General features: G+C 33.1%; 2 protein-coding genes across 2 annotated transcripts; one reads left to right on the top strand and one right to left on the bottom strand.

Moving 5' to 3' along the window:
- Positions 1–17: 17 nt before the first annotated feature.
- Pi3K59F (phosphatidylinositol 3-kinase 59F) lies at positions 18–5463 on the bottom strand. The gene is made up of 7 exons (XM_065514144.1): positions 5301–5463; positions 4599–5220; positions 4436–4531; positions 2310–2395; positions 1072–2235; positions 635–996; positions 18–577 (listed from the first exon to the last, which is right to left on the bottom strand). Exons 1-7 carry the CDS (start codon positions 5369–5371, stop codon positions 132–134), a joined length of 2847 nt encoding a protein of 948 aa, XP_065370216.1. The 5' UTR covers positions 5372–5463; the 3' UTR covers positions 18–131.
- A 614-nt stretch (positions 5464–6077) lies between these two features.
- Nup188 (nuclear pore complex protein Nup188) lies at positions 6078–12928 on the top strand. Its single transcript, XM_065511733.1, has 9 exons — positions 6078–6219; positions 6284–6503; positions 6576–7421; positions 7498–7669; positions 8003–8112; positions 8186–11203; positions 11269–11423; positions 11508–11721; positions 11893–12928. Exons 1-9 carry the CDS (start codon positions 6194–6196, stop codon positions 12799–12801), a joined length of 5670 nt encoding a protein of 1889 aa, XP_065367805.1. The 5' UTR covers positions 6078–6193; the 3' UTR covers positions 12802–12928.
- The last annotated feature ends 3897 nt before the right edge of the window (positions 12929–16825 follow it).

The following is a 16825-nucleotide window of genomic DNA, read 5'->3' as shown; positions in this document are numbered from 1 at the left end:
AAAGTTTAAAAAAAAACTTATTTTTTTGTGTAGTATAATTAAGAATTTAAATATTTATTATATTTATGTTGATAATTTCATGAATTATATGATATTTATATAATATATACTTAAAAAATAACACTTACAAACTACTTGCGCCAATACTGAGCTAACTTATGTATCTGTTCTACCAAGGCTGGCATCACGGCCGTTATCGATATATCCAAAAGACCCTGTAAATGTTGCACCGCCTCTTCGTCTGTCAAACCTAATTGTAGATTTTCCTCCACCTTCTTAACAGCCTTATCTGGTTCCAAGGCTATATCGGGTACAGAAGCATCTACCATAAGAGAGAACAAATTTAGGACCACATTTGCATGACGTCTTAAATGTAAATATGCGGTATAGCATTGTTTGCGGAATTCATGATGATGTTCGGAACTAACACCGCCCATGGCTTCAACCATTTCTTTGCTTAGCTTCATGGGAGGCGGCATGGGTTTGGGATCACGACCCAATATATAACCGAAATCAATGTGAAACAGTTTGCCATTGGTCGTAAGCAGCAGATTGTCCAAGTGACGATCACCAACACCTGGAAAGTAAATCTAATAAATAACTAATTTTAAAAATTTTTTAATTGAAATTTTACCCAGTAAATAAGTTATCACACAATAGCCCGCACAACTTTTTATATAAGTATCCATGGTTTCGGGTAATATACCGTACGGTCCCGATTCACAGGGATTGTGTTTACGAAAGAAATTGTGTATGCTTCCTTCGCGAGCCAACACATCTGCCACCGTGTAGGAGTCTATGTACTGTAGAAAACCATGCTTCGAACTAGTGGCCAGCACTTTGTAGGGGGTCAATTTGAGATCTAGATTTTCACGTCTTAATAATTTATCCATCAAAGTGATCATTTGTAGGATTAGCTGATCTTGTCGTAAATCATCACCATGCTTAAAAATGGCTACATATTCATGATTGGCAATGGATGTGACAAAGGTTAATCTGAAAAGAAAAACAATTATTTAAAAACAATTAAGAGTGCTATCAAAAAAAATTCAAATTAAATAAACAACTCACTTTGCCGGCATTAAAGCACTTTTGAACAGCGACGTTTTCGAGGGAACAATTTTCGTTATATAAATATCCGGATCCAAAGGAAACGGTATAGGATCAATGTTGGTAAAATTAATTTTAAACGTATCCGTTTCGTTTAAGAGTTTTTGAAACTTTTCCGTTTTTTTATTACGATTACCCGTTTCCTTGGCCACAATCTTCACCAATCTCACTAACTCATCAATAAAACGTTGTTGTTTCTTCAAATTATAGTAGATGCCACGCAAATGGAAATTACCATTCTCCAAAACTTTCATAAACATTTTCAATACCATGTCATACATTTCATGCACCCTCTCATCCTGTTTACGTATAGACTCCTGGTCTTCCACTTCAATCGATAAATACCAATACAAATAATTGGCCAAAGTGGGATTTTTACAGGCTCTTTGTATGAGGAATGTGGCCAGATTTGTTACAGAATTGGCCATAGTGGAGTATTGCACATTGGTATTGGTGTCACTCATTAGAGTATTCGATACATCGGAGGTTAGGGAGCCAATAGAAGTTTCATTTTCATCAGCCAATGAAGAATTAACAGATATGGGCATGGTTGAAGATCGTTCAATTTGAACATTAGGACGCTGCAAATTGTTGCGTTGAGTGGCTGTTAGTATTGAAGAAGTACTGCCGCCTCCCACCGCCCCAGCCTGAGCACCCACACTTAGTTCAGAGCACAAAGAACTTTGATCGAATAACGTGGAATTATCATCCAAAGATCGCACTATATCACGATCGGGGAAAAATCTTTTGTGCGATTCCAAAATATCGGAAAAATTCTCATATTTTAAAGCTTGCACCAGCTGCAGCAAATACAGCAACAGATCTTCATCGGGGGCCTGAGCCAAACGACTTATGGCATATTTACGCACTTGAGGATGTTTAAATATTGGACTTAACAACTCCAGGGCATCTTCCACATCCATAGGAGCCCATTTGCTTAGCAAAATTAAAGCCTGCTGAACTTCGGCTGGTGTTTCCCAGTTGATGCATTTCAAAAATTTCGTTAAGGCCTTTTTGTGGGAGCTTAAATAAAAACGGAATTTCCACAATAAATCTTGTTCCTCACTGTTCAACACACAAGTGGGTGGATAACGATACACAATGGTGTGCAATTGATCACGTATGCTGGAAATAATAAAGAGAGAGAGAGAGAGATTTGTAAAGTATTTTCTTTTTTATTTTTAATTTTATTTCCAAACCTGGCTGTGGGTTTAGCATCACGATCGGAAATCCTAGATCGTTCGGAACGGGCCAAACGATGATGTTTTCGTTCTACCAAGTTTTCCTAAGGTGAAAATAGAAAATAAATGAAAAATTTTAAATTTTTTATTTGGCAGTAAATAATCTATTTATATATTTCATGTAATTGATATTAATTTACTTTCAAGAGATTATATATTTATTCAAAACACTTCTTACACGACATTTTTGTAAACATTTGCCAAATTTACATGTACGAAAACATTGTATCCGATGTTTTATTTTACGCATAAGTCCATCGAAATATTTTAAACATTTTTCTTTAAATTCCTTAATTTTTACTAAATTATTACATCGATATTTGTATAAAAATTTCTGCAATACTTTTTTGCGTGGCGTTAGTATACAATTTCACATTTGTTAACTAAAGATTATAAAAGTTTACTGAAAACACGCATAAATTTCAAAAACATTTTCAAACCATAAATACCGTGAACATTTCTATGGATTTTGATGGCATAGCTACCAAAAAAAAGTTAGTATATGAGTGTTGTAAGGAGGTTTGTAACGTTAAGTTTGACATTAGGTTTGTAATTTTTCATATGCGACGCCATAAAATCTGGATTGTTATAAATAGCGGTTTTGTTCTATACCTGGATAACTAAGTCATTAATAGACAATATGGATATCTAATGACAGATAAGCAACATATATATGTTGCTTATCTGTATATAAGCAACAACTTATATAAGGTCATTGTAAGTTGGACCTTTAATGGATCAAAATCGGGAACTATATTTTTAACCCGATTTTTTTTTATCAAAAAAAATAGTTTGCTACATTTTTTTCACTAATAAAATTAAAAAAAATTTTGAAAAAAAAAATTAAAAAATCAATTTTGAAATTTTTTTAAATTTTGTTTACCTAAAAATATTTAAAATTCTTATTTTAAAATATAATTTTTTTGAGTGATTTTCATAAAAACATTTTAAAATTGTTTTCCGTTCGTGTTTCTGTATCAGGAGGAGGTTCATAAGAATTAATTCTTAATTGAATTTTCAAAATCAGAAACAAATTTTTCTAACCATTAAAGAATTAGTACTTCTGAAATATTGAATTCATTCCTTTAAAATTTTCTTTAATTTAAATCATTACAAAGCTTGAATGATTATTTTTCATTTCAAATCTATTACATAAAGGTCTATTTAAATTGTTTTCAGTGATTTTCTGAAATTTTTAATTCTGAATAAAAATGTCAGTGAATTAATCTCAAATTAATTCAAAGCTCTGATTTCAGAACTATTAAAATTTAAAAGTTTTTATAGGGTATATGTAGTTCTTTATATTCATCATATTTGACTTATTGTTTATTTTGTCTTGTTTATATTGATTAATCAGGAAGGTCAGAGTCAGGGATAAATATTCATTTTCTCGGGTTTGGTGTTTTGTGACACTGAGATAATTTACATTTACAATTTAGACAATTTATAATGTTCATATACATTATGTATATGAATATGTAAAGAACTGTGCAAGTAAACTATTTTGCCATTTTTGTTTTAGTATTCAATTTTTCACCAGGAAATTTCAAATAATATCGCATTAAATTCATCATAAAACCCAATAGCTGTTGGTATATGTATATACTTCGATTATAAATTTTGTTAGTTCAATATGTAAGGTTATTATTTTTTTATTTATTCCGTAACATCACAAATAAATGATAAGAATTAATCAGAAAAACTACAAAATAAATTTAATTTTTCAGTATGGAAATTAATGATTTAATTTAAAACCTGGAAGTAAATATGTATAACAAATTTATACATTCTAAAAAAAGGAGAGTGTAACAAATTTTTTGTTAAAAAAAAAATAGTATGAAAAATAATTCGGTTTAATAATATATTTTTCCTGATTAGTTATAGAAAGGTTGAAGAGCATTTCATTTAATATCCATATTGTCAATGTAAATTACTAGTTATCGAGATATAGGTCTACAAATCGGGGTATTCGTATGTCGTTTTTCCCGATTTTAATTATCAACCGAACCGGAAGATATAGTCAAGACTATAGTCGAGTCTATATTGGCTATATACTTTAAAATAATTACATACATTATAATTACCTGTAAAATTTCTGAATCTGGAACGGTGACCAATTTTGGTTTACTCAAAAATTTATAATTTTTATCTCCCTCTGGTTCAAAATAAACAATCGAATACTAGAAAATAAACCATATTAATTATACTTGACAATTTCATTTATCCTGCTATCTTTTTTCCACTTACATTATAACAATCATCTACCACAACGGTGGGAAACTCAATCATCAAATACATATAATCCGACATTCTCTTTTCACGTTCATTGATCAACTCAATTTCACGAAATGTCAGGCGATCCAACCAATCAACCTTTTGAATCTGTCCATTACGATGTTTCTTAGCCAGTTTACCCAAACGTTGCATTTGATTTTTCGAAGAATCTTTACCCTTACCGGGGGTCTTGGAGGGGTAACTGCCATCACCCTCTACACCCAGCCATATTCTCAAATCATACATACCTTGGCGAAACATACCATTTTTGCCGAATAGCGATATTGCAGTACCACCTATAACAGACGTCAGGCCGGCTCCGGCACAATCCAGTATGGTGAGCACCAACATGGCACTACGTGGCAAATGGGAAAATTGCAAAGGCAAGGTAACCCATTCATTCCAACTCCAACGTTTGCTAAACGATTTATAGGAAGTGGTAACAGGCAGACAGTATGGACGACCCTGATTGAAAATTTGCAAACGTACTTGAAATGAGGGACATTCTTCGGAGTAGAGTCCGGAAAACCGTAATATAGGATCTTCTAAAAGTTTCTCAAAATCTGGTTGACGTTTTTTGCCTTCTAAAGTGCCTCTAAAATACAAAAATAACGAGTGATTAATAATTTTAAGTACGTAATTTTAATATACGTAATCATGTTTTAGTACACTTACACTTTAATTTGCACCAATTCGTGCAATGATGAACTGTAGATATAACGAAAGTAATCATTCGGTTGATCCATTATTTAAATGGGATTTATAATCTGGATTTTTTATTAAATCCTCCCCTTTTTCAAAGAAACAATCTTTTCTATATTTTTTTCACAATATAAACAAAAGCAAAAGAGAAGAAGCAGTACAGCTGATTACAAAAACAAAGAACCATATGAAGGTGCTGCCAGATTGGCAACTTTATATACGTCTCCGGCTCATCTGGCTCACGTCTACATGAGTACACACACACACCGTGTATTTCTTATGGAAATGTTTGGCTGATGACCCCCCAAATCTAGCTCCGAAAAACTTCATATAAAAAAAAATGGTTTGGCTGAAGTCAGCCACTGATGTCAGCCGCATTGTTGCCACTAAATGTTGCCATGTCTGCCCGTGGCTCACGCAGTGTTGCCACTACCTAGAAAATAAACATATGTGTCGATAATACGGTTTATTTTACGTTCGATGCAAAATGCTTTTATTTTCACTTTTAAGACGTTTTAAAATCAAATTGTGTATATAAATTTTGCTTTAAAATATTGTTTAAATTGATTTTTTTTATAAATACGGGGGTGAAGAATTAAAAAATTGCTATCGAATTTTTTAGGAAAATCCAAAAACGGTAACGTCGTACAATTTAAACCATATTACCAACTAGTCGCATTACCAACATTTCCCCGTCTTTTTTGCTAATTTGCCGTATTAAGTTAGAGCGAATTCAAAAAGTGTGGATAATCAAAACAAGCCAAATAAAAACTGGCGGGCCGGGTATTTTTTTTTAGTAAATTCGTTGTTTTTTAATAAAAATTTTGCTAAATTTATACTTAAAATAATAAAACATAGATTTCAAAATGTCCTCTGCAACAAATAATGTCATGTAAGTCAATTGTGTAAGCAAAACACCTAATAAAATACCATTGAAAACGTGTATAATTTTTTAGAACGGACTGGAAACGTTTATGGCAACTGGTGTCTGGCATACACCATGAGACGCCCGAGTCTACAGTGAAAGAGGAGCTATTTAATGTTTCAAAAGAGTTGCAGGATGGTATACTACAATTTAAAACGGCCAAGTCAACAACAAATAATTTGGAAAAATTGTTGAGCGATAAGAAGCAGGATAAATTATTGCCATTTACCTTGAGATTGCAGGAATTGTTGGTAAATTTTTAATCACTTTGAGAAATTGAAAGTATTAAATAAATTTTTATTTAAAAACTTACATTTTTATAGGATCTTGAGTCTTTACAATGCTGGGAAATCTTATGCTACTATTTGGCCAATGAATACCGCGGTTCGGCCAGTTCTCTTAACAGTTTGATTTCAACGGAAAATAATATGACCCAATTGTTGGATGATATATGGGGTTATTACACCTTAGAACGTATGATTGTTTTGAAAATTGTTAAAAACCTTTTGATATTCTACAAAGTGCCAAATCATCCCTATCACAATGAGTACAAGGAAATTGTGGATAAAATCGGACTGGACAAGCTAAGAGAATCATATATGAAACAATTAGAACACTTGATTAATGAGCAGCCTCCACAGAAACTTAGCGCCAGAGAATTCTTCAACTATCAGGCAAAATTGGTGAATTGGTCGGAAAGAAATGCTCGAGAAATCATAGAAGTTTTACAGATACTCTTAATATTGTGTGATCATAAACATTTAAGCGTGGCGGAAATTAAACGATTATTCAGTTGCTTTAAGCAGCATTCGTTTGGTCGCCAGCAGGCCTATTTAAGCACCACAAATTCTCTGCATGCTGAATTATTTCTACGTTTAGCTTACTCAGAAGTAGCCATATTTCTCAAGTGTTTAGATTTTAAAGATGCCCAAGCGGCTACAAAAATTGCCCAAGAAATCTACGAGAGCTTAGATAAAGACTTAACACGAATGTGTCATCATGCGGAAAATGGTCCTATTTTATTGTCATGGATGATGTTGCAAATACGCTGTTGCAATGCGGCTGAAAATGATGAACATTTACTGCGTTGCCAACAAATGGGTAAACGGGCGAAGGATTTGCAATGTTTTAACTATTTGCACAGCTTAATATCAAGCCCCTTATTTAGGGTTAGTGAAGATGTGGTCTCTGAGACTTATTGAAGTTATGTTTTGTTAAATTTGTTTGTTTTTTTCCATTTTACAGGACGATTCTTTGGTAGCTCGTATTGTACGTAAAACAATTTATGATTTATTGTCTTATTTGTGTGACTATTTCGATGGTGATGGTTCTTGTTCGAGGCATCCTTTCATCTATGAACTTTTGTGTGAATTAATAAGTTGGCCTAGTTTAGCCAAGGAGTTTTGTAGTAATGAAGGTAAGTGTTGTAAAGGGAGTATAAGATTCTGCATAGACAAATAAGTAGCTATAGAATCGGAAAGAAAAATGTTTATCCCGAATTTTGAAAAAAAAAAATTTTCACCAACAAAATTCGCTCTAGTACCACTAAAGTATGCTTTCAACTCAACTACCGTAGTTGAGTTTAAGTTTTAAATTTAATTTACTTCAACTACATCAATTTTTTCAAGGATTTTTTTTTATTTTTTTTAATTTTTTTATCTAACATAAATTTTTACACTAAATTTTTTCACAAATTTTTTTCTATCAAAACTTTTTTTCACCAAAAATTATTTTTAATTTTTTCTTGAAGATGTTGGCGTTCGATCGCTGTATAATACTTTATTGGAAGTCTTTCCCATTGATTTCCAGCACATGTCTATGTTGGCTTGTTCCTTAACTAAAGCTGGCATGGGCAATTATGTAAGTTACTAATGAAATATTTGCAAATCAAAACAACATTAAAAAATATTCTCACTGTTTGCCTTTCTTTTAGATCAAATCACAAATGGAATCTTTGCCCATACTCTCCGATTATTATGATGAAAATAAATACTTTCTAAAATCAGTGGGAGATGATGAATATGTTTTGACACAGTCAGTTAAACCTTTTGCCCACATCGATTTCTATATACCAGAAGGAATATCGGCTGCTGTTCTGGCTAGACCTGAGGGCTATTGTGTTCACTTTCGTTTGCCGGTGAATTATTTTAATGTTTTGCATCATGAAATCAATTGCCTGCTAGCTGAAACCCAGCAATATTATGGAGAATATGAAAATATTGAACGGGTAAAACGTGTTAATGAGGGTTTGAAATATTTGCACGAAGCTTTAAAGAAAACTAAAACCCTAACGAATATAAGTGTGGAAATGGTGCATCCTACAGAAATGTGCATAGATTTGTTGAATAAATTTAAGGCGGTTCAGCAGCCACCCGTTGAACTAATGGCCAATGCTTTGAATGTCTGCACAGCTCTATTGCCGTTGGCCGATGCTGAGATTTTTATACGTGTCATAAATTTGGCCATTTTACCGGTTATAAGTAATGATAATTTGGATGATTACAAGAAATACGCTCATGGTTCTTGCTTTGACTCAAATCTGGTGGGCACTTATTTGGTGGATGTGGAAAAGAAAAAAGAAAAATTCGATTTCCTTCAGGCCTACATCAGTTTTTTGCGCTGCTATACAAAACTGCAAAGAAGAAAGTACTTTCAGGTGGAAATTCCCGGTTTAATATTTCTATTGCGCGACGTTTTCCCTCATTTACATGTCTGGAGATTTCAGTCGCAAGTGGTTAAACACAAAATTTATGCTGAAATTATGGGTTTTATATGTGACATTCTGGATGAGTTTACCTCCATGGAAAAGGACGTCAAAGTGCCCAAGGATCATTTGCTGCTGCGTGACATTTGTGTGTACTCCTTGCTGTCCATGGAAAATGGTCAGATATTATTGAGATTTGTAGCCTTGAGTAATGCCTACTTGCAGCACTGTATGGAAATGGAATCCAATTGGATTGTTCAGCAGACCCATAGTCTGGTCTTGTTAGTACGTTTGTCGATGAGAATTTTAATGCAGGTGTTAAAATTGAAAACCAATATATTCAAAACCTCCGAATTGTCACCCTTGGAAGCCATGATTTATACCCAACCCAAGCAGAGAGATACTTTGCGTATTATACCTGTAGTCACTGGCTATATGAGCAATATTTTCGATAGATGGCTGCCCATACTGTCGTGTCGTTTGTTAAAAAGAATTGCCTTGGAATTTAATATGTCTTTGTTGGCCTGTTTGGATATGGAACCTGATCAGATTAGATTGACTTTTTTACAAAAGTTACCCGATGAGTTGGAAAGTGATTCGATTAAAATTGCCATATTGGAATTAATAGAGGCCTGTATAGAAAAACAGCCCGGTGTAACGGAGGCTTTCTTCAAGGTGAATTACAATAATGAAAAACGTATATTTGGCAAAGAACAAAATGCTCAAATATCCGATAGTATTGTAACCTACATGGAAGATTACTTGCAGGCTGTGTCCAAGGATCCCCACATTGTGGAACAAATAATACCCAGTAAAATAATGAATTTGTATCACATGCTGTGGAAACAAAACATGCAATTATTAATGGATTCTCTGCTGCAAAAGCCCAATTTTTGGGACAACTTTTGTCAACCTTTATTTGGCTCTTACAAAGGCAACGTTAAGGCCTACACTCAACTGTTGAATATTATGGCCATAGAAATCTTTTGTACCAATTCTAAAACCAACAATGGTTTGAAACAAGTTTTAACGAAATTTTTCGAACCAAAATATTTTGAAAATTGGCTAAATTTTGTGTTTGATTTGCCCAAGACAACGATAAATAAATTACAAGAATTCAATCCCGAAGAAATGCCGGAATGGTTGTGTAGATTGCAGGCTTTTAAGAGTTTTCTGTTGATACTTTTGAAAAAACAGCCCTCATTTATGGAAATACCCAGAAAACAATTCAAACAATTGGCCGAAAAATGTTTAAATATTTTAGTAGAACGTTCGGAGTATGTGGAGGATTTAAGGCCCCTAATCATACTCTCGGAATTATATCTTTTTATTATCTTAAGCTTCAAGCATGCGTACACAGAAACCTCAGAGGAACATAAACAAATGCTGAGGCAACTGAATCATCTATTAAGCAGTGTGGCTTCTTGTTACAGTGACTTGCATGTGAGAGCCAAAGAAGCTTGCCTCTCTATAGCCATTAAATCAGCGGATTTACTTGCGGAAGAACTGACCGAGGATTCATCGTTGTCAATGTCCTTTTTGCATTCTGTGGTGCACATAATTTGCTCAGAATTACAATATTTGGAAAACTGTGTTAAAGTGGAAATTCAAACTAAGAAATCACCGCTCGAGGAGGCCAAAAGAACTTCCTCCAATTCTTTGGTATTGTGTTTGAATCTTTTGAAAACTGTGGCTGGGATTTTTCACAAAGATGGTTTTGGCAATTGGGATTTTCCCTTTATCAGCAACAAGGTTTTTCAACGTTTATTAAGCTGCACTGGAGCCCTCTTGCAATTGAACAGCAAGCAACAGTTGTCCGTGGAACTGCTCGACGTTTTAATAGTATTTGCCAAGGGCAATTGTTCGTCGGAGTTTTTACATTGCGATGTGGGTGATTATCTATGGCTGAAACTTTTGCCACCCAAAGAATTACTGGAGGCCAATTATGCCCTGCAACAGCCCAGAGATTCTGAATGGACCGTGCAAAAATGGTGGCCCATCTATGCTCGCGGTATAGAATTGGTGTGCATATTATTCCACAAACATTCGTATCATTTCCTGAAAGAGGCTTTACAATTTGTGGGCATCCATGAGGAATATTTGGTGGATTCGTTGTTGTTGAGCAAACAATCTCTAGAACCAGCAGCCATGTATTTAATAAAGAGTACAGTGACCTTATTGGTCAATTTGGTGCAATTCGAAAAGCAATGGCGTTTGGAACATTCTCAGTCATTGTTTAATTTAATGGTAAGTTGTTGGTTTGACATATTAATTGGATACTGTTTATTGATGGATATATTTTGTAATTGCAGCGTTCTGTACAAATATTGCTGGGTCATGCCATAGCCATGTTTCATCAGCCTAAAAATTTAAAACTTTTGTTAGCTGGCCGTCGTTCTCAAATAGATATTTTAAGGGATATCGAAAATTTGGGCATGGTGGATGAAGTTATAACCACATTTAATGAGTAAGTTTAAGAATTTGACATATATTTTTATACAAAAATTTCATATTCCTCCAATTTTCCGTTTTACTTAATGTTTTATTCTAGTTTAACGGAGGTAATAATTTTATGTGTCAAATGTCTGCAAGCCTTTTCTCCAAATCTTATCGACTTAATCTGTGAACCGGAATTCTCGTCTAGCAAATGGGAACCGATTTTTGAAATACGTTTTGGAGCACCAAAACTCAGTGAAAGTGCCATACATCTAACATTCGGTACAGTACTAAGTATAGTAGGAGTCTATACGAAAGTATTAAATTTGGTAAGTCTAAAATAAAACACATTCATGTATATTTGGGTGGCCTTTGTTATGCACGTTTGCGTTTCAGCCCTTGGAAGCATCGAAAATTACGAAATTTCAAGATAAGGTCCACACTAATGTACAAAGTTTCAAATTCAACAAAATCTTTCAATATTTCCTTTATTTCTAAAGCAAAATTATGGCTTCCATGAAGTACCCTTGAATGTCTTACCAGAAATAGACAATAAGGAGCCTACAAACGCCTCTACAAATATTACTAAATCACAACAGACCCAACACCACACTTCACAGCGGCCTTTCTCTAAGTCCCTGTCGGTGGCCTCAGTATCTTCAGTGAATTGTCCACCCAATGAACTATTATCAAATTTAGATGGCGAATTATGTCTGATGGCCTTGGAGCATATACTCACCTTGGCTGCCTCTCAAAGTATGTTGGCTTTGAAAAATTCTCAGCTGCCTGTACGTGAGAAACAACTCATAAAACGGGAAATATCAAGTGAATTATTGTCATATCATGAGTTTGTGCGTCGTAAAGTTTTGGTGGAGTACCGGGAGCATAATAAAATTTGGCACAGGCGTAAACATGGCCAGGTGTTAATGCAACTAGTAGAGGAGGCCGATTTAGCCTCAACATCTGGTACTTCAGCACAGCGCTCATCTGCAGACAGTCAGAAAAGACCTTCGACCGACTTAAGAGTGAATGTCGTAAGACGTTTACACCTGCAACAGCAACAGAGTAGAACACCCACGGGCAACTTTGAAATGTCTCACATTATAAGTCCCATAAGCTCAAAAAGTCAACAACAGCAGCTATCAAGTCAACAGCCAGCTGCGTCCACTCCTCATTTAGCAAGACCAGCTTTACGTAGGCCGGGTGACAGCACAAACGATGATCCTACCAAACGAGTTCATATAGCCGAAGAAGTTTATGAAATTGAACCCGCTGAAGAGGAGGAAGATATTGCATACTTCCCGCCCGAAGACCCCAAATTCAGTCCTTTATCCTACATACAATTTGTCGAAGAAGACTATCTACATTTTATGTCTAATTTGTTCTTTATTATTTGTCAAAATGATTAAAATTTATTATTACGTTACAAATTAAGTTACATTTTTTACTCTTTAACAATACAAAAAAAAGTTTTATTTAATAACTAAAATTGTATTTATTAATAAACTTTTAAATAGGCATTAAACTATTATCAAATTTAATAAAAAAGCTCTTTAAAAGTTTACAAAAACTTTTTCATTTGAATCCACAGGTTTTAGATTTAAAGTAGTTGATCGCGAAAATCTAATAAATCTAACAGTCACCCTTATCGTGGTTGGCGTAAACGTCAACCACATCATAATTTTGCCACCGTTAAACTTGAATGTCTTATTTGTATACTTGCGGTTCATTCCCCTTCCCTTTGGGCGTCTTACAAATATTCTCCCATCACTGCCTCTTAAATTGTATTTCTTATCGACCAGTTTAAATGTTCTTTGGGAAATTGTATCTTATTTAGAAATAAGAGGTTTTTCGCGGGGCGATAGCACTCAAGATCAGTCTCAATATACATAAATTGTTTGCAAGTATTATTAGCTATGACCTTTTCCCATCTTACTGGCAACATATGCACGTATTTCTAGCCAAAAGAACTGCTCATCTTTTAAGGCCACAAGCGAATCAAACCAATATCGGATACTCTGTTCCAAAGTGAAGCGTATCCCAGAGAGAGCGTTCTGTATCGATCGAAACAAATAGTAGTCGGATGGGGCAAAACGCGTCAGGCTAAACATTCCCAACCACTTCATTGTAAATAGTTTTTAACAGGTATTTCAACATGTAAATACAATTTGAATATTCTGAAACATAGAGAAATATATATAGAGCGGAAACTCTGCTGTCAAAGACCTAACTCAGACCTAACCTAAGTGGTGAGAATGTATTAGTAAATAACATAATGTGAAAACAAAAACAAGACTCGTATGTGTGATTATTCTGAGTCAAATTTTGGTTTGAGTTTTTTTCTAGTTTCCGCTCTTGTTGTTTCTCTATGTTCTGAAATACAATAAAAAAATCCTATACATAATTAAAAACATAGGGAAACAATTAAAAATTTCTAAAATTCAATTAAAAAATGGCGGCGCGCCATTTGTATTATTACTCACTGTAGGTTTCTGTGTTTCCGGATTTAATTTTTAATCTACATATCGAGGGCATATATTCAAAACCCTCTATCTTTGATTTTCACGAAAATGACTTTTTGATGGTAAATTGTTCAGTAATACAGCCCTCATATATGGTCTGAATTTTATATAATGCAAAATTTTAAAAACCAATTGTATGTGAGACTCAGTAGTTGCTTTAAAAAAATATTGTAGAATACTGAATTTTAATAACTCAAGTAATACGCGAAAAAAACAGTTTTTTGGCTCTCCTGAAAAGTTGTATTTTTCAAGATAGAGGGTTTTGAATATAGGCCCTCGATATGTATCTTTAGTTTTATTTCATATTGCAACATATTGACAACTCTGCTGACCATCCAAATCGTTTTTATTAAATCCTAAAAAATGTTTCTTTTATCTACCGCTGTTGCTATGAATGAACACATGTATTCTCTTACCTTCAACAATGTGTGCAAATATTGAGATATTTTTACTTAGATATAAAAAAAAACAAGAAAACAAGCCCCCTAACGATAAAAACAACAATAACAACACTTTCATATGAATCCTATAATTACTCGTACACACCTACATACACACCTAAATACATAGATACACATGTACACTTTCATTTGCAGAATTTATACAGATTTTGAGAACTTGAGATTGTTTCCACTAGAACTCGAGAGAGTGTTTTTCAAACGATTTTATAAGCACGTTACAATTGTGCTTAAAATTATACCTGACATGAATATTTTGATAAATTTCTAGTTTAAGGGGAATGAGGGAATTAGAGGAAGTGATATACATTTTGTGGTTGAACGAACATTAGTCATGAATTAGAGAAGAAATTTGAAACATATTTGATTTGTTCAAAAGTTAGCAACAAGTTGAAATACCTATAAATTATGATAAATAATTATAGAAACAATTCTGGTAGTTATTGGGTGAATAAATTAAAAATGCGGGATTCATGTGATCACTCATATTTCTGACCAAAAATCGAATTTTATATAAAAACTCAAAATATCTAAATTCGCTAATAACTTGACCAATAAGCGTTTAATTAAGAAAAGGAGCTCGATCTGTGATCACTCATATTTCTGACCAAAAATCTATTTTTTATATAAAAACTCACAATAAATAAATTCGTTAATAACTTGGCCAATAAGCGTTTAATCAAGAAAAGGAGCTCGATCTGTGATCACTCATATTTCTGACCAAAAATAGATTTTTTATATAAAAACTCAAACTATCTAAATACGTTAATAACTTGGAAAATAAGCTTTTAATCAAGAAAAGCAGCTCGAACTGTGATCACTCATATTTCTGACGAAATATCGATTTTTTATATAAAATATCTAAATTCGTTTAATCAAAGGAGCTCGATCTGTGATCACTCATATTTCTGACCAAAAATCGATTTTTTTTATATAAAAACTCAAAATATCTAAATTCGTTAATAACTTGGCCAATAAGCGTTTAATCAAGAAAAGGAGCTCGATCTGTGATCTCTCATATTTCTGACCAAAAATCGATTTTTTTTATATAAAAACTCAAAATATCTAAATTCGTTAATAACTTGGCCAATAAGCATTTAATCAAGAAAAGGACCTCGATCTGTGATTCCTTATATTTCTGAACAAAAATCGATTTTTTATATAAAAACTCAAAATATCTAAATTTTTTTAATAACTTGACCAATAAGCGTTTAAACAAGAAAAGGAGCTCGATCTGTGATCACTCATATTTCTGACCAAAAATCGACTTTTTATATAAAAACTCAAAATATCTAAAATCGATTTTTTATATAAAAACTCAAAATATCTAAATTCGTTAATAACTTGGCCAATAAGCGTTTAATCAAGAAAAGGAGCTCGATCTGTGATCACTCATATTTCTGACCAAAAATCGATTTTTTTTATATAAAAACTCAAAATATCTAAATTCGTTAATAACTTGGCCAATAAGCGTTTAATCAAGAAAAGGAGCTCGATCTGTGATCACTCATATTTCTGACCAAAAATCGATTTTTTTATATAAAAACTCAAAATATCTAACAACAGGTTCTTTGTCTCTCAGTAAATTTTATTCTATGACCATAAATTCATTGTACATATTTTAAAATCAAATGTAAATCAAACATAACCCACAAATTCACAAATCGAACACAAGAATTTTTTAATTTGGACAGGACAATGTGTGTCGGGTCAGTTAGTTTGTTAATATTTATTGAACGTGGAGCATGCATCATTGTTAGATCGCAGAGTAGCCTAATATTGTGAAATCCTGATCGCGATCCAAATATCACAATATATATTGATGGTGTAGCAGTGCCCTAAAGATTTTTATTTGAATATTGGACTATTTATTGAATATTTGAAAAAGTTTCCATTGTATTGTTAATCACTGTATGTGAATAATTTAATTAAAACATTAAAAAAAAAAGTAGATTTGCCTTTGAAAGTTGATTAAACTTTTCACTTTAGTGTTATTTTTGTTTGCCCAATTAGCAGAATTTATTTTACATTATTCCACACAAAACGTTTATTGTTGTTGTTAACTATTTTAGATACGTGTTGTTGTTAGCTGTCTGAGGTTTGTAAATGTTTTACAATAATAAGTTGTAGGTATTAGTTGAAGACATTTTAGTAAAATTTAAATTACAGTTTTTAGTACAACTTAAGCTCATACGCTACATTAATTCATTATTTGTTATGCCATCTACCCCATTAACAACAGCTACTAAATTGCTAAACATTCCTACTCAAACATTAACTAAAATTGATCCGATTTGTTGCTTATTTAATATATAGAGCAGAGGTGGATAATGAAAATTTTGAAATTGCTAAATTATTTGAATGGTTTCTTAATAAATACTTTACAGCTGGAGACAATTCTCAAAACTTCTGTGCTGTTTTTATAATGCAAGCAAGTACTTTGAGTGAAAATT

Source organism: Calliphora vicina, chromosome 5 (assembly GCF_958450345.1).
Source record: "Calliphora vicina chromosome 5, idCalVici1.1, whole genome shotgun sequence".
Lineage (NCBI taxonomy): Eukaryota > Metazoa > Arthropoda > Insecta > Diptera > Calliphoridae > Calliphora > Calliphora vicina.
The sequence above is the reverse complement of the archived record's forward strand: the minus strand, read 5'-3'. Positions and strand labels throughout refer to the sequence as shown.

Excerpts from the sequence above, each read along its gene's own strand:
- Nup188 (XM_065511733.1), top strand. The coding sequence starts at position 6,194 with ATGTCCTCTGCAACAAATAATGTCAT. Across the intron at positions 8,113-8,185 it reads AAGCTGGCATGGGCAATTAT|ATCAAATCACAAATGGAATC; the intron begins GTAAGTTACTAA and ends CCTTTCTTTTAG. Across the intron at positions 11,722-11,892 it reads ATACGAAAGTATTAAATTTG|CAAAATTATGGCTTCCATGA; the intron begins GTAAGTCTAAAA and ends TTATTTCTAAAG.
- Pi3K59F (XM_065514144.1), bottom strand. The coding sequence starts at position 5,371 with ATGGATCAACCGAATGATTACTTTCGTTATATCTACAGTTCATCATTG. Across the intron at positions 4,532-4,598 it reads TGGTAGATGATTGTTATAAT|TATTCGATTGTTTATTTTGA; the intron begins GTAAGTGGAAAA and ends TTTATTTTCTAG. Across the intron at positions 578-634 it reads TGTGATAACTTATTTACTGG|GTGTTGGTGATCGTCACTTG; the intron begins GTAAAATTTCAA and ends TTTACTTTCCAG.